The sequence below is a fragment of the Spea bombifrons genome, chromosome 6, assembly GCF_027358695.1.
Source record: "Spea bombifrons isolate aSpeBom1 chromosome 6, aSpeBom1.2.pri, whole genome shotgun sequence".
NCBI lineage: Eukaryota > Metazoa > Chordata > Amphibia > Anura > Pelobatidae > Spea > Spea bombifrons.
Window position 1 is genome coordinate 32190659 of NC_071092.1, and position 26111 is coordinate 32216769.

Sequence of the window (26111 nt, forward strand, 5' to 3'; positions counted from 1 at the left end):
TCAGGTGCTTGTACATCGCATTTTTTCTGCATCCAGTCATGCCACCTTACCAATTAATAGTTGGGTAATTTACACACTGTTGAAAACAATAACACTATTAACTATTTCATAAGTGAATGTGTACATATTTTACAGTCTGTCATAAATCTGCAGCTTTTTGTGCCATGAGAACATGAAATAAGTACATATGTGAGTATTTGGGGGCCAATGTCTTTCATCAGCGCTATGAGCACAGGGACCAGAAACATCTGCCACAAGCTGTTATTACATGCTTTCCAAATAGAAAATATTTAAAAATGCACTCAACGAACAACCTCTGTGTGGTTTTCAGTCTAACTTCTTGCCTGGCTTTATTTCATTGAAACATATATCATGGTTCCTGTCATGCCGGTGATTACATTAATTAGTGTGTGAATGTATTTCTTAAAGTGCAGTTGTGTGCTATACAGGTGTCGTGTCTGTGTTTTGTAGGGAAAAAATGATGTACATGTTGTACTAAGCTAATCAAACCATATTTATTTTAGGTTTTGTTTCATGGCTGTGTGTGAGTTGGCCAAACGCTGACAATGAACAGTTCACATCTCATGATGAATTACGTGAAATAGTGCCCATTGTGATAGAATGTCTGTGCTTGAGTCATTTAATTAACAATTACATTTGCTGGTAATTTATTATCGTGTACAACTGAGGTGTTTTTTTTTTTTGCTGTAGGAGATTCTTGTCCCATGTTTTATTTGAATGACAATAATTATGAAAATGTTGATATTTTATATGAAAGCGCATACATTCAGCTGTCTAAATTGAAAGTTGAAAAAGAAGCTGTTTAGCTTTCTAATGATCATTATCCAACGTGGCTGGAGTTTTATGAGGAGTCTGACACATCCCCAGTTTTTCTGTTTGTGAATGGCTTGCACATTGGCACAAATAAACAGAAAGTGATCTGGAAACAATCTTAAGGACATTCCATAGAATATGTCCTAATGAGCATTAATGGCAGCAAAAGCACATGCAGACGTTTAGAAAAAGATCTCGTATTTCCACATTTTATTGCTTGATTATATTTAGCAATAAAGAAAAAGCTTATCATCCATTAAGATAAATGGATGTTTAAAGGGAAATGCCCAGATGTGCCACTCGGCCACTAACACCCCTGGAATTTTCAGACAGATGTTGCTTCTACCTCACCAAACGTCCGCACAAAAACATCTAGCATGGATAACATAGCCATTGACCTAGAAAACGTGGCATAGTATTAACACTGACAAGGTACCATGTTTTTCAAATAAAAACAGCTCTTCTCTGTGATGAAAAATATATACTGTGACCCTTTCATTCCTCAATTCAGTTGCAATGCAAAAAAATAAATACCTTATGTTATGCTGGTTTGCTTTTCTTGTGAAATGTTCAGTTTCCAGGACATTTAACTGGATAACCAGTAGCTTTTTGGGGCAAACCTGCTAACTGTTTTTGACAAATCAATGCGGTTTGGGTACTCATGGGATATTCACAGATAATTATTAGCTCAATGTAAAAGGGCTGCATCTTTATCCCGCTGCATAGTGGGAAGATACAGCTTTACATAATGAGCCATATATCCACTCTCTAATCAGAATTCTTTGTTTCTAAGTGCTGTCCTTGCTGTGAATGCATGTGAAAATGTGAAGCTTTGGTTCTTTCCCTCGCTTCCTTCATTCCATCTGATCATGTTACACCTCACTAAGAGTCAGGGCAGCTGGCAGGAATACTGGGAATAGGACCCACGGTGATTTACCAAACATTCCTGTGACATACAAGGGCCCTGGATCCACCTGGCACTTATCCACCAGGCCCACCTTGATAGCATTTAGGATTATAGTTACGTGCAATCTATTGCAATTTGACAACCCTGTATATCCAAAAGAAAAAGTGACAATTGGCAGTTTTTAAACTGATAATAATGGGTGGAGTTGGACTGATTTCCACATTGTAGGAACGGAAACACCAATGATAATCATATTGTTCTCATTAAAAAATACTATTAAGCAGAGTTTTAACTTTGGTGAGCTATAACCTGCAAAAAGGACCAGTATCTCTCCCTTTGTCTTGTCCTTATGTTAATTTTGTAAAAAAATATATGCTATGGAAGACAATATTCATAAGTTTAGATGCCCCTTCATCCATAAAAATGTAACTGGAAAAAGCATGTGTCATTTATTCAGACACTGAATGTTTTGTCAGTTTAGGAGAGTAAATTGTAGTTGTTGCTCGCTCTCTGCATTGGCCACAACCTCTCCATGATAAAAATGACAGAGCGGTTCGCTTCTAACAATCACAGGGCATTTTTAGAAAAGAGAACATTTTCCTGTTGTCCTGATCTTCACGGGAAGGGAGGGAGAAGGGTATTTTTACAAGCCTAAGTAATCTTTCAAAGTCACTTCCTTCTGTGACTTTATTAATGTAGAAGCTGCATGAGTTCTTTATAGGACTGAAGCCAACTTAATACGGCTTTGTGAAACGTAGCCGGAAGGAACTGTGTCATCCTTCAGTCAGCCTGTCCAGAGAACCTCGCTGATGGTTGCGATATTATCTCCTATCCTTGATACTGGTGCATGTGTTTCCCGTCTTCCTGATTTACTCCTTTTAGTCCTTTTAATGCCAGGGACTTCCGAAGCTGTGCATTGGCGTGTGAGCTTTTCTACGGCAGAACAGCAAGACACAGAACAATATTGATCTATCCAAAATGATCTATTATTAAAGCTTGAGAAAATAATTTATCTTTCAGTAGTTATTCAGGCTAATATTATGGATCCCACATATGAAATATAGAGAACTGGTGTAAAAAAAAAAGAAATATTAGAAACACTATTATTACTATTTTTATCTGCTTAAAACAGCAACAACATTCAACTGCAGTGTTTTAGAAGAACAGAAAGACAGGCAGATCTAATAGTGTTAAGATCTTCTGTGATCTGTCTGGAGCCGGCATCTTGATCAGCTACAGCTGTGTCATAGGATTCAGAGTTTAAAACTGACACTTTCTGATCCAAAGCCTTTTCTGTATCCCTGCGACCCTATGTCATCAAGCCTCCCCCCCAGAGCATATGAATCTGATGCGTGCTGACACCCATGAATCGTATACATAAACTTAAAGAATTGCTTATTTGGGGCAAAATCGAGGGAATGGCAGTTTTTAAGAACTGCGATCCTATAGTGTCTACAGACTAATAATAAAAATAGTAAAGTATAGAGAGCAGGGCATGTGCAGCCTCTTCTCTGTTTAATACAGCCTACTGTACAATAAGAGTTTAAGGAACAGTTGGGGAAAATAAATGGTTCCTTTCTTGTTTGATAGCCCACAAGTGTTGCGAGAGTAAGTTGAAGATTTTTTAGACGCTCATAAAATTTAACAGAATTGTAATTTCAAATATCCCCACATCCCCTTTGGATTTTTATGGAACTGAGTTTCAGTTCAATGCATATATTGCTCAGAGATATTCTAATAAGAAGGATAGTCAATTTACCGTGTTCTGAAAGATGATGATTAACCTTTTATTCTTTTTTCAGGTGATTCGAAAGGGCTGGTTGACCATAAGCAACATCAGCATCATGAAAGGAGGTTCCAAAGATTACTGGTTTATTCTGACAGCTGAGAGCCTTTCCTGGTATAAAGATGATGAGGTGAGAGCAATAATGAGAGTAGGTTGTTATTCTTGCCATCATTTTGTTATCTGTTGTACACATTACTAAATGCCACATGAACCATTTTAAAAGTCATTGGCATGCTCAGTGCAACGCATTTTCTATTGACTCTGAAAGGATTAATCATTAGTTTATTTCCTATGGAATAATATTGAACTGGGCTACATACGGTAGTTATAACTCAACAATCCACCTATAATCACTGTTGTAATTTACTAATTGCTATTTTTCCTTTAAAGATTTTTCTAAAAGCCATCAATGTAGTTAAGTGGTAAGGGACCCTATACACTGAATGCATTGGTGCCTCTGCTTCTGTCAGGATGAAGAGGTGAAAGGGATTCTGGCAGAGCTGCTCCTAGTGATGTCGCCGGGATCTGAGAGATCCGTATGCTTCTGCAGCCACAGATCTCTCTTCTATTTCTCCCGGTACACAGTCCATTAGCGCAGTGACAAAGGAAGCATTGGGGCATTTCCCCCCAGAAAGCAGCAGATAGTAAGAGAAGAGACAGATTTCCCTGAACGCATGCCAGGGGCTTTCAATGGTAAGCTTGTATAAGCTTATATACCTGCTGTCACTCCTACCTGCAGTTGGAATGCCACTGGATTTCTTTCATTTTTGTTAGTTCTGATAAATTCTAGGTTGAAACTCTGGTAAACTTACTTTTGAAAGACATTGAACCAACATAAATAACTATATTTGAAAAGTGATACTCATGTACTAAATAAGTTGTAGGATGTCCAAGATATAGATTTAAAGTATCTAAATCATTACTAGGTTAGCTTTAAATTAGAAAACATTACTTACTTGAAATCTACAGGGAAATAAGTGTTCTATATATTTTGCGTTGCCAGCGCTTTTAAATGCAGAGGATGAAGCCTTTGTAAGTGTGTGATACAATGGAATTAATGACTAGCTCTGATAATGTCTACTTATACTTGTGTTATTGAGGAAACCTGAACAGACACCAGGCTTCAGCTTTAAATTGTGAGACTGCTATGTTTTTGCATTAAAAATGTGGTTTCACTTGAGCTCATGTTCTATAAGGTCTCCTGTTTAGTGACCACATGCTTCTGATCCTTCGCCTGACATTTTGACTGTAGAAAGAGGTCATTTTTTTTCTCTCAATTTCATTGAAATTACTCACAAATTCACTAACCACAAGTAAGTAAAATTTGCAGAGACAGCCAGTGATATAGAAGGCATTGCTTGGAATTAGCCATTTAAAGCATACAACACTGAAAAAACACAATCTTAGTGGTTGAATGGACAACGTGTATGTACTTATAGTTTACTTGTTTTAGTATATAATGTCATCAATAAAACAAAGAAGTATGAAACCACGTCTGTACATGAAGAGAAGTAATACTTTTTCAGCTAATGAAATTGCACAACAAATTAGCATCAGTATAATGCTGTGATGTACGTTGTGGTGGTTTTTAACATGGAGAATATTTGGTGTTTTATTGGCACCGTTTGGTCTCTTTAGCCATATCATGTAATAATAGTCACATTCTGTTAGACCCCCCCAGTGTAGTTACTGAGAGAGTTACATAATTGGAACTTAGAGCACATTTATGCAATTTTGTAACCATGTTTTTTTTAATTTGTATCAATGGTGCCCTATTAGCCTAAGCATCTAATGTGTAATAAGGTTCGATCACAATGTAAGTAGAAATGAAGTGCCGCGTAGAACCGTTATTTCTTCTAGTCCTGTTAACTTAATGAGAATCGGTTTGCCTGGCCAGGCTGGAAGTGAGAGAAAATTCCTTCTTAATTCCTAAAGGCCGCAAGGATTATCCCCCACATTCCCTCTGCTGTAAAAAGAAATGTCTGCGTCTATCTGGAACACATTTCCGATGTGTTGTTAGTTTTCCAGTTGGAATTTGAAAATGAGACCATCTGGTATGTAACGTTGTTACCCTTTTTCCAAACAGTGGGCCCCCAATGAGCCACAAAAATAAAGGCTCTGTTATCCTTTAGCTGTCGCCCATAACCCTCACCACTGGAATGAGCCCAGTTCAGGAGGGATCTGCCTCCTTTAACTAGCTTTCATGTTAACATTTTCACTGCTGCAGTATGTTACTACGACATCAAAGCGTGTGGAATTAATTCTATAGAATGGGTAAGTGGCGGATGATATGCATGAGCCACATATTGCAAGCAATGGAGATAAAATAGGTTCATAATCACCCAATGGTTGATTCATTTAATCAGCTGGTCATTCATTCAGTTATTCTTTTAGCATCTTCCAAATGGTGACGAAACGTTATTTTATTCTATAAAAGTCTAACACACATGTGAAGTCAGGAGGGCGTTTTTTGCTACTATCGGGTATGCACTAAGCATTATCAGTAAAGTTATTACCATCATGTATTACGTGCTGTATTGTATATGAAGGCTGAACTAGTCTAGAAACTAGTGATAATTGAACGTTACCCCAAGTCACTGTTTCCTTTGACTGTTTTTTTTTCCCCTTGAAATACTTGGGTAGATTTACTGTTAAAACACATTAAATCTAGCCTTTTTTTTTCACGCTGTGAGAATTTTTTTTTTAATAGCATAAGAAAAAAAAACTATCCAACTTTTCACACATTAGCACATATTCCTTTCTTAAAGAGCAGTGTCACAAAATGGAAAAAAATAATGTTTTTATTGTGGACGAGGGCTTATTATCTTTTGCCTAACTGAAGTTCCAACGTGATTTCATCAAATGGGCAACTAGTAAAAATGTACATTGCAGTCAACATAATAAAGTCGTCTCCTGGTTACAAATGCAGCTGATGATGATGCTCGGGTATGGTAAGTGGTGATGTGGTTGCTATGGTTTTCCAGAGCTGCGCTGTCACTGGCTGGTTGTCATTCAGGCTGGGTTGTCATGTGACTGCCTTTCTGTGCCTGCTGTACAGGTGAGAGGATGTTCTGCACAGCAAGTGTAGACAGGCAGACACATGACAACTCCCCCCAGCCAGGCTCCCGGTTCCACCGGCACAGGCGGACGACAAGAGGCCTGCATTTGGCTTTACAATTTAAACTTTTTTTTTCTTTTTTTTTGGAAGTTCAAGTGAACACAGGAAGTAAAACATACAAAAGACAGTATAAACATTCAATCATTACAGAAAGTCGAGCCGATAGTTACACTTTATTTACAATAAGATACATGGTTACAAAAAATCCAGCACTGAATGATATACACATATAATATTAAACAATATATTTCATAATCATGCATGAAAAAGCAAAACAAGCAGTCATGTGTATTCTTAATTGTATATGATTTTCATTATATTAATCCTCTGCTCTTCCCTTCCCTTGTGATGTGGTATTTGCTATAGATCTGCATGTATACAGGGCACAATAAAATAACTGCTTAATCTCTCTGTTGAGAGGCAGCAACCAGACCATTATCACCTAAATATTCTCAATTTATCCCCAACATTTCTGGAAATCCAGCCTTTTTCTTGAAGACATATAAACTTTATTGTAAGGAAGAGAAATGTTAACACAGACCAAACGGCCAAAGGTTAGATATTGCAAAAAGAATGAATGATTAATATTAGTGTGTGCATACACCCTCTTTTAATACAGAGATAACAAAACGATGATGACGATCTAAACAATTTGAATTCACGTAAAGAATACAATTGTGAAACTGGAGATTTGTTTATAGGGTAATTTTAAATTGTGACTGTCTAGTGGTTTTGCCGCACCTTTGTAAGTGTCAGGGGTTAGAAGCAGTGGCAATTATACGTGAATATGTAAGGTCAATGACGTATTACAAACAGAGGGTAATGCAGTAGCTCATACAGTAGTTTTATGCAGTACGGGGATCTTAATAATAGCTCAACTGAAATATATTCCTTTTGTTTAGACTTATTATAACAGTTCAACATTTATATATATATACTAAATATTATTATATCATTATATTGTATAATTGAAACAGGCTGATTTTAGTAAATACATGGTTTAATAGACAATTATGGTATAAATATTCCATCCATTTGCTAGTTGGTCTGGGCAGCACTTGCACCACACTCCCATGGCCTCCCATGTAAGATGATGCAGTAGATGCAATGGATTAAAGCCCACAGCTGGGGAATGTCATGGGAAACAGAGTTATCAGTCATCAGTCCGCTAGTTATTTCAAGAAGCGCAGGATGACTGGCATCTCTGTTTGACAGGAGGTACTTTCAAGATATTTCACTAGTTTTGCTAAGTGAATACATTATTTACACGTACAGCTGGAGTGCATGTGCTACTTGGGCACACAGTATTTTAAAGACATGGATGCAATACTGTTAAATTTGGGCCAAATGTGCTCTAGATTTATAATATTAAACCAGTGAATTCCAATTGTTTGCTACACTTAATGAATGTAAACATTTTAAAACAATATTTTGATTTACTTCATTTTAGTTTACTTTATGTCTGTTCCATTCAGTATGTTTTCAGCTCTCCTCCCTATGTTGTGTTATGTAGTGATGTAATTTGCTGAAGTGAATGTTTCTTCAGACTTGGAAGCTGTGTGTGGTCTGTCTGCAGCGTAGATAAGAGTAAAGTTACCTGATGTTCTCTTTTCTTTGTATAAACATATTTGGAAAGGTTTAGAAGGCCAACACCGCACAGGAAACTCTCTTGCCCTCTTAACAGATGGGGGGCAGGAGAGAGACATATGGAAGCCTTCTTTCTCCTGAAGGCTGACTTCCCGTTACAGTTTTAAGGGCAAAGTTTAGAGTTTGTTGTATAAATGAAAAGTCACACTGTGCATGGAAGATGCATCATGTATGCTGGCCATTTACCCAGTTCCACAGCTGTTTATTGTTTTTCAGTTCTGGAACTTGATTGATACAAAAAGTCTTTGTTGGATCATGCGTAACTATCATACAGTTGGACAATTTTGCAGAATTCTGTTTGCTAAATGTGACATTTATGTCCTTAATATTATTATTAATTTCCAGTTTTTCTGAATATTACTAAACTTATTCTTACTAAATTTATTTAAGTAGATTATGTTTTTCAAATGCATGTGTGTTCAAAAAGCCCCCCCCCACACTGTTATGGAGGATATTGAACAATGATGTAAAGCTTAAATAGATTATATTTTTAACGTATTGATGTTATTTATCTAATGTACCCTTTAAGTACTTGTGAGAATAATGATATCTTACATAGAATTTCTAAAATATATATATTTTTTTATTCATACAAATACATTTCTACAAAAAAAAACCTATAAGAATATTTTATGTATGTTAACTTCTTGAAAGCAAATTGGAATCGAATGATTTGAGTATTGCTGGTAGCATGATATTTTGCTATAAATCTTACCTCATGAATCACAGCATGTATCTTAGTGTCAATTGTTGACCTTTGGAAATAAAATATTAATATATACTGATAAAAATATATTTAGTCTGAAATTGTTCAGACCTTATGACAGATTACTGCACTATGTTATCTTTATGTATTTAAATACAATATTTCTTTAAAATAATCGCTGCAACTGATAATATTAGGTATTATAATAATACCTAAAAAATACATGTTTTACAAATATATAAATTAATTTATTATTATCTTATTATCTATGTTTGAATTTAATTTCTACTGTATTGTTTGTTACTATCTAAAAAAAAACAATAGTATAATTTTAATATCTTTAGGCAACATAAATAATGTTGGGAAGGTACCCCTTATGGTACAAAAGTGACTGGTTCAGAATAGGTGAAATTTACAATCCTAATCTCATCACGTATAAAATAGAATACATTTAACTACATTTTGTGAACAGGAAGTGTTTTCACAAATGATTAGAAAGAGCAGCTTCACATATTATTTGTGAAAATTATGCATTCTTATTAATTATTTATTATTAATTATTCTTATAGGTTGCTGAGGTTCTTAAAAAAGCATTAAAAATATTAGATGTTGCCTTAAATATATATTTTTTAAATGTAATTAAATAAAAATAATAGTCAAAAAACTTCTACATTCTAGAAGCCTTACTTGGTATCAAAACATTTGATAAGTTATTTGTTAAAATAGTAACTTCTTTTTTTTAAAGGAGTTTTACTTTTTTCAATATATTTTTTTCTGTGGTCTACACATTCTAACTTGGAATAACCTTGTGCTGGTAAATCAGGCTGTTACATAGCTTGGACTCTAAAATAATCAGAGGAATGAATGAAAACATGCGCGCCAATGACTATTGATGAAACCCAAGGTGCGATGTTAAAAAGAAAGTGTGAAATGAACAGCATGCATAGGTTCATATTATCCCAGAAAGCGTGCATCCGTGTATGTATCTATCTGTACACTTAATATGCTTTGAGAACTGCTGCAGCATATTGCTTTGCACTGCAGTTTCAAGAAGCGTTAACTAGGAACTTGATTTTTGTATGGGAAAAAAATAGTTTTTAAAATTAATGCACAGCAATGCAAAACTGTGATATAACTCTGAGATTATGACAGAACCGATCAATGTATTTTTTCATTTAATTTGCATTATCTTATCATCACACAGTGTGAAAATGCGGGATGAGGGCTTCACTAGGGTTCACTAATTTGTTGCAAGAGAGGCAAAACAATATTTTGACAATGTTATTTATTGTTAGTATTTCAATTACTATAATTCCTGGAAGCACACTTTCATTGTTTTGACACACCTATTGAAGTTCATTACATATCTAATTGATCATTATAGCTGATTGCATCATTGTAGATGTTTTTTTAATCATCTGCAGACTCCTCCAAATGTTTCAACCATTCAATACCAATAATTGAAATACGTGTTTGCTAAATAATCAGTTAACCCATTTATATAAAATAATTTGGATTACTCTAAATTGTGAATGTAAAGATGTGAATGAAATTAAACAAACGTGGTGTTCTTATTACATCAAAGCATAGATTAGCTGTGGCTGATGTTATTCTTACCATTCTTTCTCAGCTCTTAAGTACATCCCTATCAGAAGCATAACACTACGTTAAACTTGTCAAAAGTTTTCTTGGTTTTCTCTTCACTTAAACTAATAAACCATTTATTAGAGTAAAACAACAGGGACCTGGGCCAAAATATTTTTTTTACTCCAAAATAGTGCATTTGGTATTATCAGGCCACATCTTTTAATTTTGTTTATATAAATGATTATTTACTAGATTTAAACTTCAATATGGCTTCCGTTTATTTTATTTTTGTAGTAATCATGTGACACTATATGTAATTAAACTTGATCATCTTTCACATATAAGTATTCCCGTAATGTTTCCTGTGTCGAAGGCAGAATACCGTTATAATAATGAAGTAGCACTAAAGCAACAGTCCACTTAACTTATGAAAAAAATTGCAGTGAACACAAGGATGTTAAAAACCAGAATTGCCCAGTTTCCCCAGCCGTATACATTTAACATTGACATATTACACAGTTTCACTGTTTTTAAAGCTATATTTATATATGTATACGCTCATCACTGAACATAGTAATTCAGTAGAGTCCCCAGATGCAATTTTGACATTGCATTGGAACAGCAAACTGGCAAAAAATGTAACCTATGCCCAAGAGACTACAGGCCAGTTGTTCCCAAGATAGGCCTTACCAGATTGCTTCCCCTGCAGCGAGCGGAGTCCTTCTGTCCTGCGTTTCCTATTTCCCTAGTGTGCATAACCTGCGGAGAGAAACACTTAACATAAAAAAACCTCGAAAGGTAGAACACTAAGTCACATTTCCATGGCAGCAGCAACCTGTGTTCTCCCTTTAATCCATGTCGTTGCTGTCCCATGCCCAGTCTAACCAATGTGCAGACTACTGTACAACAGCATTGTCCTGAACAGGTAGTCTGAACACTGGGGCGACGGAGCAGGCTCTCTTCGGAACACAAGTTTTCTTTCACTTTTTTGTTAAAATCCTTTTTTCTTCAGTCTTCGTTGGTAATATTTTCCCATTTTTCTGCTTTTGAGGCGAGGGGCGAAAACTGGGAGTCCTTTCTTTTTTCCTTTTTTTTTTTTTTAAAGAAACCCCTCAAATTCTACCAACGTTGAAACACATAGTTGCAGAAAGTGTTCTGATTTCCAGTCTTGACGTGGCACATTTGCAGCAGACTGGGGATCTGGCAATGAATTTAGGACCAGGAAAAGGGGGAGGGCTGGGCCTGGGAGTCCATATATGGGATGATGTCACCCTTGGGAGGTTTGGGTATGCACTGTGCTAGAGGAGAGACAGCTAGGGTTGCTCGTGCTAAAGACATAGGTCTGTGTATAAAATGGTACCAGATGTTTTAGTGTAATGTTAAGCAGTCATTTCATCTTGAAGCCAGATTTTTTTTTAGCCCGAGCGAGGCAGGAAGTGGGCCCCAGAATGGAAAAGCTGTGTTAAAAAAATAAATAAATAAAGGCAAGCTGTAGTTAACGTGCAGCCAAATGAAAGTGAAGGGACGGCGACCCTTCTTTTCATTGTTTTAAGAGGAAGAAATACAGAATGATTGTTTGTGTGATACACAGGGTCTTCAACTCCACAGGGGTTGAGGGGCCTGGTGTAATTTAAGTTTGTCACTTGTATATGGATCTTGCTACGCACGAGTTAAATATTTCTGTGTGTATATGCATGTGTGTGTGTTTGGGTTTTATCTTCAGCGGGGATACGTTGTCTCTTTTTTCATGTCATTCTTTTCCTCCAGTCTTGCAATAGCCAGCAATATGTAGGCTGCTCAACTAGACCTTCAGAGTAATTACAGCCACTTCCTGAAAGTGAAGCCCCCATGATAAAGTCTGGAAAAATGGTCTTTGTCATGGCCTCCACGTGAGTAATTAGTTCCACATGTGGCTTCTCCGCTGTTACCCTCCTCCCTCTACAAGCCTCTAGCTGTTTAGACTAGCTGATAGCCAAACATTTTTTCTCTAGATGATTACTCTAAAGAAGTTTTAAAAGGTTTTGCTTTAGACTTTCAGAATAAAAATACATCTCCAGTGTCTTAATAGTGTGCACTGCTAGGTAGGCAACCTCGGTCAGTTAAAGCTTGACAAAAAATAATGTGTTCACACACAATTGTTTTTTTTTGTCAACTTTCTAAAGAAATAAAACTAACATACCATTGCTTTATACTTTCTAAACATATGTGATTTTCTTAAATAAATGTATGCTACATTAATCATGGAGGAGTGTACATGCATTATTTAGATGTTAATGCTTGTCTTATAGTTTGTGTGTTTTGTGACATTGTCAATAGTTTTATTGACGTATAGTTCTCAAATATCATCTATCTATCTATCTATCTATCTATCTATCTATCTATCTATCTATCTATCTATCTATCTATCTATCTATCTATCTATCTATCTATTTATCTATCTGTTGTGATAACTTTCCACACACCCTATATGCTTCTGCTGTTTATAGCTTATATGTAGTTCTGTGGGAGCTTTAAAATTCATAAGAATAGTGGCCTTAAGTTGTAAAGATATAAATCTTAAATAATAATGTATAGCAATAAAAATGATAATACCATAAATAATAATAACAACAACTTCAACCTATTTTTTTCATCTAGGAAGCAACAGCAATGTGTTGATTTGTCAATAGTTTGTGGCAAGAAAGTTTACAGTGTATGACATTTCCTCTATAAGACTGGTGAATTGGCTTGTTTCTTAGACCTTTTTATTAAGAATAGATTCATGTTTCTTTCATAAAAACTGTTCCATCAAAAAAGCATAGAGCACATCCTACTGAGTCATCTTACATCAGATTAATATAGAACGGTAAATGTGCTTGTCTCTGTGATTCAGATTTTCGCTTCATGTGATGTGAAATAATTAATGCAACCAGATTGATTCAGATATTGGAAATACATCTAGTGTAAACTACACTTGCAACCTGCATACTGACTAATATCTTTACTAAAGAGTGATTTGATTCACTTTATATTATTTAAGTATTTTGCTACATTAGCATGTATAGCACTAGTGTAACTGTTACCATTTCATTTCCTTTTTGCTCCCATTCTATATTCACCTATGACACTAAAATTCTATTCCTTTATTTGCACACTCACCTATCTTCTCAGGGGGATTTTATTTTGGATATCACACAGTTGGTGGAAGAGCACACAGAGCACCAATGATCAGTGTTTCCATGTGGCATTCTTATGACAAATATTTCACCAAAAAGACACTTTACGAAGCTTTTTGAGTTTCTGTGGCAACAATATATCATTTATTGTTTTTGAGTCACATGACAATATAGTGTTTCCTGCAGAGTGCTGCCAGATCTTTTGGTAGCTGATTTCACACCCTCGTATTACACGGGTAGGCTATGACACTAATATAAGGCCTTGCTCAATAAATTATGCAAAACACTAACCACTGCCTAGTTTCAAATGAAACAATTTATTGAAAATGAATGTACAACACATAAAAATAAATCAGCCAAAATCCTTCTCTCAAGCAATGGCAACCCTGCACAATGGCTAGTGGTCCCATTAATGCCTCCCTAGACTTGTGGTGATTTATCATTTCACAGAACTTCCACGATCCCTTTAAGCTCTTTTTTTCTTAGCTTGAAATTCAAAAACTACTCTAAACTACCATGCATCTACAGTTTCCTTGAGGATCAGCCTGGTGTTTTTGTGAAATGTGTAGTATATATCCCAAGAAATGTGTGCTTTTAAGAAGGGCTTGTTATTAGTGTTTTTTTGTTTTTTTATCTGACAGCATAGTGCATTTACTTAGTGGTTGAAATTGATGTTTTGCATTTGTATGGAATAATTCTGTAATCTACAAAATGAAAATCAGGATGACTTGCAGAAAATAACACACTTTCTCTAGAATGGTCATAAGATTCATTGACTGCATTTCAGGTTGTACCACATCTATGTCTCCTGCCATTTTGGCATAGGTGCTAGTGACCCATGTCAGCTACACAAATAAGAAAATTGTTAAACAATTAAACAATTGTTTATAGAAGACCAAGGACTTTGATGATATACTGTGGAGGCTCGGGTAAAAACTATTAGATAGCAAAACACTTGCCAGAGGGCTAGATACCTGTATATAGGAGGTGCCACAGGTAGATGCAAAGCACAGGTAATCATCCAATGCCAGGTTCCGTACACTAACTGGGTAGTCAGACATAACCAGGGTCCTTAAAAAGAGCAGGTAGTCAGGAGAGCAAAGTACAAAATCTCTGGGCAGAGAGTAGTCAAACAGGCCAGGGGTCATAAACAGTTTCAGGATACAGATTAGCCAGGAAACAATCACGCAGATTCGCCAGGAAGCAATGCTGGATATCACGGCGCACCCCCTTGTGCGCGTCACAGATGTTCCAGCAGCCCAGCCTGACCGCGCCAAAGACCTAGGGTAGATGCCAGATACATGGACCTTGCTCAGGCTAGCTGCAGTTTGGCTGCGGGTAGCAGGTTTCCAATGCGTGATGGTTACATGACTAATCAAAAGCACTTAGGAGGTGGGCTAGACTCCTTACCAAGAGAAAATATACAAAGAAGATCAGGTCTGGGGGTTCTATGTCCTCTTATGGATGATATCTTCTTCATATATGTTGCAGCGATCTAATCTAATCTAATTCTGCAGACCTGATCTTCTCCATGTGTTTCCTTTCGTAAGGAGTCTAGCCGACCTCCTAAGTGAATTTTCTTTTGATGTCCGGTTGGGATGCTGAGGGTTACTCCCGATCTGAACACAGAGAGTGCAAATATCACAGTTTAGATGCCACTTTAAGTTTTATATCAATGTTACATGACCCCAAGTTAAGAGCACTGCTGCTTCCACAGTGTTTGAGCAACTGTAAGGAAGAGCACCAAGTGAAATGTGAGATGTGAGGTATGAGATTGTTAGTGTAAGCATGTGTGAGGTGGTATGTATGTGTAAGTGTGTGTGAGAGGGGATGCATACGTGAAAGTGTGTGTGTCATCTCCCTCACCCTTACCTGCTCTCCTCAGCTGTCCTCCGTCACTGCTGGTCTCCTGGAAACTCGATCGTGGTAGCGTGGTAGGCCAAAACCATGGCCCAAATTTCTACAAACTCCAGGGGGGGACTTCCAGGTGTTGCCCAAACATAATGCAGTATACCTGTGGAGGGGAGGTAAAACCTGTAATCCCCATAAACTATCCACCAATAAAGGCCACATACAGAACTAATGAACCAGGTGTTATGGTTTCACTAGAATTCAATCTTCCTTGATATGGTAAATATTTTAAATAATGTCAATTCCCTTTTTATGGTTTCATTAGGGGCACAAACCTAAAGTGACATTTGCATAAAAATAATAGCAAGACTTTTCTTAATCTTTAATAATTATGTATAACTTTATGGTGTTGGAAGATATGTTCTTGTCGGTGTACTGTTTTAAACTATAAGCCCCTTATTCCTAAAACAGTTCTGCGACTTCTCTTAGTACCGTTTCCACACAAACACATAATTTACTGTATGGAAGAAGTATAACTCAATAATCCTTTCTACTTGCATTACACTGTGTGTTTAAACTGTCAATATATATATATATTGATTTTTGGACCTTTACAGTAATTCTTGCTACCCTCTTTGTAGAATTTAAAGTCTCACAGACATGGCTGTCATCCTTATTTTTATGTATTATTTTAATGTGTATGAATTTGATTGTCAATGCTATTGGTACAGGAATGTGATACACAAAGGACATTTTAAATAGTTATTGTAGCAAGGCCAAGAGTTGCAAAAATACATTGGAACTGAGTTCCAACATGTAAATATTACCATGCATCCCCAAAGGGTTGCAGAGTGTTTATACAAGTCACAAAACCCCCTCCCTCCCCTTTCATTAAAATGTAAAAAGTTAAAATATGTTAAGGCTAATTATTTACCCCATCACTCACAGAATGGAGGAAGAAGGGGTTATTGTCAGTTCCCACTTGGTTACTGTCACATCGTGAAGACCGGCTACTGGCAGGCAGGCTGCTGCCAGCTGGCGCAAGGTCTCCAGGCGACGTGTACTTACCCGATAGCAGACTGGAATGTGGTCCTGTTGGGTAGATTCTGCTGGAGGTGCGTGTGTGATGCGTGGCAAAGGGGATCAGGCGCCTAGTGCTATTGTGCTCGCTGTATTGGATTTGTGTATTACTGTTATTGACCCTTGGCTTGCCTAATTACTCTCCTGCCTAGTGGTTGTGTACTTGACCCTCCTACCTGTGCACAATGCCTGGCTTATAGGACTACCTGTTTAGTGTACCAAACCCAGCTGTGTCTGACCACTCATTCAGCATGGCTACCTGGCATCCAGTAATCCTGTAATGTGATTCTACCTGCAGTATTACCTATCCAGGTATCTCACTATCCTACTGGGCTTTGCCACCTCAGTGGCAATCAGTGCCTACTATACCTGCCTATACCTGAGCCTTCACACTGTTGGGAACAGTCCCTGATTGCTTAACTTGGGGCTTGCTGGGTGAAGAGAACAGGTTGAAGAACTTCTGTGGCGTGTGCTCCTGGGTAAAGGCAGAAATTACATTTACTATTATTTTTTTCTTTTGATTACATTTTTAATGTACAGCATATTGTTGGAGATGGGCTTAAACTGTAAATTGTGCAAATGTTCATGGTTGTGCTTGGTTGAGCAGGTCATGCTGCACGTATGTCTGTAATTTATTACTATATTAATTGCTATTTTATTCTTTTAAAAAAATCTAAACTTGATCTAAGCACTTGTTTACTTCTGTGATAGCCATTGTAGTTTTCAATTTCTATTTCCTGTTAGGTTATGGTATACAGATTTGGAAAAGCTATGAGTTATAACGAATTCCAGCCATGCAGGAATAAACATTTGAGTAATGTTTACAAGGAGATATATATTTTGTATTTGACTGCCTATTGATTAAAGTTATCACTTAAATTAAGTTGGAATACAAGGTTTCTGCTAGTTTGCTGGGGATTTTTGAGGAATAAAGTAGATTTTCTCAATGCAGACGTGATGTAAGGGAACGCATCTTCCTATGGTGGCTGCAGGTTAAAGCAGGAGAATTAAAACTTGTTGGAATTTAGATATGGTAATGTTATAAGATCAGAATGCCAGGAGTCAAGTAATAGTTTTAGCTGACAGGGGGTCAGTTTTTTGTTTGTATTACACCACTGGTCTTGGGAGAAGATATCAAGGTAGAAACAGTATTAATGAAAATCAGCCGAAAACATGGACTACAACCTTATTTTAATAGTATTTCTAATAAGTGGTGAAAAATTGTAACTCCTTTCATCAAAAATACTGACCTGACTAAAGATAACTCAGACAGTGGCCCAATATGCAGCCCACCAGCCAGTACAAAAGGATCAAGTCCAGGAAGATGTTGCTGATGATGATAAGAATGATGGTAGCAGGTCCCAGGTTCAACTATCAGAAGAGACTGGTCATCATCCAGAACATCCCGCAATACAATATAGGGATGAATACATTTGTATTTTATAGATGGGGGAGTATCTATCTGTCCAAAGCGGTGCAGGTGTATAAGTGTGGCAAGAGTGTGCAAGTGTTGAAGTTCTCATGGAATGTGTATGTCTGCATAATGAATGACGGTATATGTACAGTATATGTGGTGGCATTGAAGTAGTTAAATTGTTACTGCTGTACTGTTTTTTTGCCTCTCAGTGCATGTGTAGGGGGGCCTAGTTATGTTTCTTTAGACATGATAATACACAATGTCACACACAAACCTACCCACAACTTCCGCCTGGTCGAAGCTCTGAACGAGTAAAATGCATAGCGTACCGAAGCGCAGCAATATTTATTTGTTTTATATTTGCGGATTCTATTTATTGTTTTTAATCTATTTATTTTTACGATTGATGCCGAAATAAAACGGAAGGAGCTTTTACCACCTTCTCCTTTGTGAGTGCATTTAACACCTGGGGAGGAAATACTTAGGTGGACTGTATTTCACTATTGGTTCTGTTTATGTTTTTCTCTTTAAAATATTTGCCTCAATATACATGTATCTAACAGGTTCTGTTTGATTTTTATTACATACTACACTGAGCGCACTTTATCACTTTTTGGAAGTTTGTTTAGACATGTCTTGTGTATTCCAGTTTTGGTGGCTTAGAATGTATTTGTAAAAATGTATCCATTATGCTAATTGAGTTATTGTAAAATATTTTTTTTGGAGTCTTTATCAAGTTGACAGTTATTTGGGAAACAATGATGTAACTGAATCACAAACTATTTGCCTGCTCACCAATTATGTATCTGCGGATTTTCTCAAATGCAGAAAGCAATTTTCTCAAACTTAGTTCCCAAAAAGTAATTTAAGTGTTTGAAATGTTAGTTGTGATGGATCTTATGAAATGTTACTTATGATGGATGGGACTTGCTGCAGCAGAATAATATATCCCTTGGCTCACTTTTGCTGAATCTGGGGATAGGGGGGAATAATTAAGAGCTTGCAATGGTAAGTATTAGAGTATCTAGAGATATTTTATTTCAATGTTATAACTGCAAATTCTCCAACATAAATGTGCATGGTGCTTAGTTATTTTTGTGGCATATGATAAATATATACATTTTCCATCCTTTTTTGGCAGAGCCCAGCCCGCTACTGGCTTAGGATGCCTGGATGGGACAAAAATAAATACTATAGTGGAGTTTCCCATGGAAAGAATAAGGGAAACTTGGGCAGATCATAATTTGCTTTGCTAAGCCATGTAAAAATGGGGCTTAACAGCATTTCAAAGGGGAAGAAACAAGCCTTGCGCTGACACAAGCTTAATGTAGCACCTTAGCGGTCATTCTGTGTTTCTGGCAGGGCTAAATCAATACTTATAATTCCAGCCCGTGAGAAATAAACTAACAGGTAGAACATATAAATAATTTTTGTTCCATTACTGTATAATTGTGTGAAAGTAATGTTTTTCTTTCCAGTTCTACCCAAATGTAGTGTGCAACATTTTTTCCAGTGTGGCATATATTAGTATATGCCCACCCATGTGAAACATTACATAGTACACTGTAACATATGTTATTGTGTCTTCCAAATATCAACCATTCTTCACCTTTTTATGTTTAGCGCTGTCATATTATCTTATAAAAATATATATATTGTTTTTCAAAATAACTCCGATCTTTGTAAATCTGCAGTATTATAGGTACCAATGGCTAGCCATTATTTAGGGAGGAATTGGTATTTGTATGCTTATTTTATTGTACTTTCAAACTTTAAAATGTTGTGGATTTCCGGTAATGTTGCAATGACTCGTTTGGGATCTATGATTCAGCTGCTGTCTGCTGTACGGAGGTCATCCTGGGGTTGTGAGCATTTGAGTATTGCCCAATTGCATATTTCATTGCAATGATAAGTATAGCATCACTGGTTGAGTGCACTTTACATTTGCAGAGGTGTGTAATGTAAAATATAAATGCGACTTTACCTATTTGAACTACAATCGATTAACATATTTCTACAAATAACCAAAAAAAAAGAGAAAACCCCAAACCTTTGTATGGCCGAGGTGAAAAATGATTTGCTTTTGAAAAGTAGCAGGGTGCTGATAAGACACTAGAATTGGATTATCTTGTCCAGACAAAATCTTGTGCGTATGATGTAAGAAATATGCTTACAGCCTGTGGAGGGGGTATAATGTAGATATCATTAGATATGTTAGATAAAGGAAAGAGTAAAATGAAAGAGGTCATCCAGTTTGACTCAATCAGGTAACTTTGATTGAAGGGATTTCCATTATATCCATATGTTAAAGGGTTAGGCTAATGATGTGTCTGAACATCAAAGTGGGGGTTTGTTAAAGGGACACTCCATTGTCCCTTACAGCTCCGCCAGTGATGAATACATATTTTAGTATCCATTCTACAACCTGTGGTAAATAATTATTAACCAAGTAAATATATCCCAGTGAAGTCATAAATACATTTTCTGCGCATGATTGTGGGGAACCCATTAGACCCCCTGGAACTCTCATGCAATCAGCGCTGGAGCCTGCTGGTGGTGAGCGTAGTGTGCATGTACTTTACCAAGCAGGCCAAACACATCTCCTGCAAGCTTAGGGACTGGAGAATGAAGAAAGAAAGAGGCAAATGCATATATGGGGGAATTCTGCAGAATCTCCCCATGCATATGAAAGGGGAGGCAAATGACAATTTAAAAGGACCACTCAGCTATCAACTATACATTAAAGGACATATGGCTGGAGTATCTCCTACAAGAAAGGGGATATTGTTTCAGCTCAATGCATAATATTTGCATTTTATTCCTGATTGAAGTGATCATAGTTCCTGCCAACTTGCTCTCTTGCTGGAGCTCACCTTTGAAAAGATGTCATGTGATAGTAGGGCACCACAAAATTACCGTTTACAGCAGAGCCTAATTAGTGTTAATTACATATTGCTGCAAATCACCAGCAATCCAAGCTTTTTCTACGGATATACATTTTCCCTATTGCTGACATTGGTACTACTAACTAAGTACTGCAGTATGTGGGATGTGTAAACTCACGTAGAGGAGTCAGTTACTCGGTTATACATCCCACATACAGCACTGTATATGTCATTGCCGGAAATATGTGAAAAGTATACATGACTTGGGAAAAGAGGCAGATGCGTTCATTTCCCTAGCATTAGTCTTCTAGTTCCGTGGGCTTCATATTTTTATAAGTAGAAAAAGCATTTTGTTTTCAATCTCTTCTTTTTCTGTTCAAGTGGTAGTGGACCATTTTTATTGAATGTAGATTTTAGTATTATTAATGTGTCTATAGCAAAAATGCAACCATTATATCTATATATCTTTGTTGACAAGTGTATTTAATAGCTATATGGGAATGGGGAAATGCAGTATTTCAATAGCACAGGATGTGCATGTACGAATGAGTACATTCTCCAGTGTAGGGACTCAGTCTATGTGGAATACTTGGTGTTTTGTGTAATTCTTGAACGGTCATGGAATAAAAGAAACATGTTCGCCCTTCTGATAAGGTGTCTGAATATACTGTTTCTCTTTACCACACTATGGTACAATATGGTACTCCATTCAAGGATAATGGCGTGAAAATGCATGTTTTGAAAATCTGAAATGATACGAGTATTTATTGTTCTCTCTCACCTTGTTATAATACACCTCCTTTGCTCGGCTGTATTTTCCTCCAGGCACTGCAGGGGAGGTAATTGTGGCCATTCAGTTATTTAATATGCTGGGTTTAGATACATTGTAAAGGTGTGGGCATTTTGTTGAATATACAAAATTGCCAGGTTTTTTTCAATGAAGGATAAATAGGGTCCTGCTTATGGCACCTTACAGTCTCTTGTTTTGGGGCTATAGTGTCCACATTTGGCCCTCTGTCATCCATGTCTTTTTATGATCTTGCTTGTCTACAGATACCTTGCATTGCTTTGGCATGTGACCTAAGTATTTCACAGCAATCTTGTGAAAAGAAGTGTTTACTTCTCTATCATATATCACGTGATGTAGGAGAGGTATAAAGGTGCTGAAGAAGTGTTATAATTAAACCAGGTGCATACCATACTCCGGGTCTAAACTAAACGCATAGATGTGTTCATTTGCATTGCCTCTAGTTTTCTTTACAAGCTCATTGTCCATTTAGAGTTTTTTGATACAAGGGGACGTGGTTTCAACTATAAAAAGTCTGCTTGCAGCATGTTGGCATACAGGTTTTCTTTTATGTATTTATTACACGTTTTTTGTTGTTACATTTCAACATATAACAGCTAGTTAGGTGAGACAGCGTTACTATGGTAACAGCACATAATTTGGACCAGCAGCCATGAATCCATCAGAGCATGGAGGTGTGATCTAGTTTATGAGGCTCTGGATTGCCTTTTTTTCCTCCGTTCCTTTTAGCGTTTACAGCACCAACCCAATTGGTTATTGCTTCTCATCATCTGCTTGGTGAAAGTTTTTGACAAACTATTAACCTTCATTTTTTTCAAAAATACATGTTATAAAGCCAATTATTTTACTTTCTCTCATTCCGTTTTGTTTTATTTGCAAACAGTGCAACACATTTAATATAATATAACAATTACTATAGTATATGCATTTGCTGTATAAATAATTGACTGGCCATTGCAGTGGTGTGCGAATGTTAGTAATGGCTATGCTGATCATAAATAACAACCATAGCATAGCAAATAGGGTATTGGTGAATTGTTCTAGATCATTGGGGAGACGCTGTGTAAAAGCTAATGTTAATGTTTGACACACATGGCAGTTGCGGTGCTTGTACGGTGCTTGAGTTGTGTCTTTTCAGCTTTGTCAGCGTTGTTGCAAGTGAAAAACGTTCCAGTATGGGTGGCTGGGAGAAAAGTGAGTGAAACAGCGCTGCAACTCCCTGAAAAGCATCTCTGAATGCACAGATGTGCGTTAAGTGTGTTTATGCAATGCGAGTAGATGAACACATTTCAGGTTTTTTAAGTTTACAAATCTTGATTTCTCCGAGGTGGTGGGATGTTTGAAAGGAATGCAAATTTAGTACATCTGGCTTCCTGTGAGAATCGTATAATTGGCCAAGTTTGAGTAACAAGATTTTTCTACTACTTACTAAAATATGGAAGCGGCGCACTAAACTGTGCGCACCGACATATAAAAACAGCGTGTGCTCATCAGTTACTAAAAAAAGAATAAACTCAGCATTGTTAATGTTTTCAGGAAAAGCCACCTCAGGTGTTAAGCATCTATGAGGAGCACCAGGAACGCACACTGATAGCAGTAACGTAATATGAAAAGAATTGTATTTTGGTGAAGGAAATTATGCCGGTATTTGTATTTCATCCCCATATATATTTCTAGATATTTTGATCAAACTCATGGCTAGTTTTTATTTTGTTGAGACACAGATATACATGTAATGCACATAGTGTGAGATATAAGTCCTTGGCGTGTAGGTTAGAAGATACATTATGCATATGTTGTATCATTTGGAGTGCAAAAAGAAAGAGTGATTAAGAATACAAGGTAAAGGTAACAGTGAAATAAACCGAACATCTGCATAAATACATTTCATTGTAAACAGATTTTGAAATGGCTAGTTACTTTACTTTGACAGTAATCATTGGCAGTCTGAGAATTGATTGAAATGAACTACACACATGCACACACACACACACACACACACACACACACACACACACACACTACTACTTGCTGCATTAAAGATTGGACTGTCCAAGTTTTCATATGAAAAGGTACAGTCATTTAAAAAAAAAAGTATAATCAGGAAAAATAAATTTGGATAAAATAGTATTTATTGAGAAACTCTGCAGCCAGAAAACATTGTATTTACTATTCACTATATAAAGACAGACTGGATTTCTGCAGCGTAGCTTAGTTTTGGTTATTTTGGTTTCTTATAAAATGGAACCAAGCAGAAGGAGTTAAACTTAAAACTTTTTTTTTTCTTCAGTCTAAAGTCTGCCAGGAATATCACATCCAGACATAATGATAAAACAGCACTGACAGGGGTGGGTGTGGGGGACAAAGCATTTAGCCAGCTGAGGACGTCTGGAAGAAGTGAGGGGCCCTAAAGCATAGCCAGGGGCTCCGAATTAAGCCAAACGTTTGAACAGGAAATGCCAAACCTGGATGTCATTATTTCTTCAAAAAAAAAAAAAGCGAGAAAGAAAGGAAAAAACTGCTTCTTTTTACGGACTTAAATGTATATACAAATATTTCCATGGTAATTGTTGTTTACAGATGATGATTAATGGCATTTTAGAGCTGATGAGGGAGGCAGTATGGGCTTTCTCTATCGTTTTATTTAACATTTCAAACTTCACTTCATACTTTCTTACTTACTTTAGAGCAGCAGTTCTCTAATTAGTATTTTCTGGTGGCCATCAATGTGCCCACAGCCATATTCTGGTGGCCCCACACCAATGTAAACCCCTATACTTACAATCATACAACAGTCCCGTTTTTTCGGGCATTGGGCACAACAAAAGCAGGACATTGGGGTGCGTATTGGGGAGATAGTCTCACTGGAGGTGATAAATCAGTGGAGGTATGTGCTGCTTCAAGGTAGATATTCAGATAAGGCGGACAAGTGTCCATGCGCCTCCCCACCTCATACCACACTCCTAACATAGGTGCCCTGATTTGGACAGCTGAAATGTTGGGGGACACATACCACTCTCCGCAGAACTAATGCACACAATGTCCGTAACCAAAGGACACTCAGACTGAATCATGCTCCTTTCGTATCTCTTACCTGAGAATGCAGTTGGCCCTGCCTTTCCTGCATTTTTCCTGGTGGCGCATTAAAGAACACACATCAACAATATTTGATGGGCACGTTTGATTTCACATTTTTTTTAAATAATATATATATATGAGTGTTTATTAGTCGCATTTACAGTAGCCCTGCTAGTTTGAGTGACACTCTTACTTCCAAGCTCCGACCCCCAGCGTCCTTATTAGAAGTTAGGAGGTATGCAAGTATGTTCATTATATGGTTGGATATTGGATGTTAAAATTCTCAAGCTTTTAATAAACCAATTTAGTTACGCTAGTAATTTATCTTTGGTGTATCAGTAACATAGTACATACGTATCTAAGTGGATTATACTATAGCATAATTTCTTTGGGGCTATAGTGAGTACGATAGTACATTGCTAAACAGCTAAAATATCTGTCCACATACAGTTATTTGTGTTCATTCTGTTAAGTGGGGCATATATAGTAAGTGCTGACACTTTATAGGAAAGAAATTGGCATGGAATTCTCACAAAGCAAATATCACCATTTCCAAAGGTGTAATGTAAATGTAGCTATGATGAAAACTAAAAATCACAAAAATAACACAGAGTGTTTCATTCTCCAGCTTCTTGTGACTTAGTAAGTCTGCCCCCAGGGGTTTGCATAAAGTATTTTCACTTTATTTTGATTGTAAATTATTGGTAATTAGGTATTCTGTTTTATATTAGTCTACCACAGTCTTCTGCTTCTGGCATTAATCTTAAACCGTTTTGATCTGGAGCAAACAGATCACCCGCTGCCCACAGGCCCACATTTTTATAATAACTGCCTACATCGATTTATAATTTCCCCCATGTATAGATTTGATTAATTCTTTTTGCAATTAGACGGTTGTTGTTCAAAGCTCTGTTTTGAAACCTGCACAGTACTTCACCTGTTAAAATGGATGCAACATGAATGCAAATACCAAAACTGTAGAATGCATGTTACCGGCACATACAAAGAACAAAATATAACTGGAGACTGATAGTTTGACTCTTTTGGCCCTTGTCATTAGCAGTGAACAAAATATATATTTTTAAAATCTATATAATTAAAATGATTGTATTTTGTATTTCATTTTTCTTGACTACAAAAGTTTTAAGAATATCCTTTTTTACGCTTGCAATGCTCAATTATACTGAATAAATAAGCAGTAACACTTGTTCCTCTGTAGTTAACAAGGTCAGGTAAGAGCCGTGCACACCTG

At 36.8% G+C, this 26111-nt stretch overlaps 1 protein-coding gene across 1 annotated transcript in view; it reads left to right on the plus strand.

Moving 5' to 3' along the window:
* Nucleotides 1-26111, plus strand: part of DNM3 (dynamin 3) — an 80382-nt gene that overhangs the window by 23938 nt on the left and 30333 nt on the right. The window contains exon 14 of the mRNA XM_053469033.1: nucleotides 3544-3657. Coding sequence (XP_053325008.1) covers nucleotides 3544-3657 — 114 coding nt within the window. The remainder of the gene's footprint in view (nucleotides 1-3543; nucleotides 3658-26111) is intronic.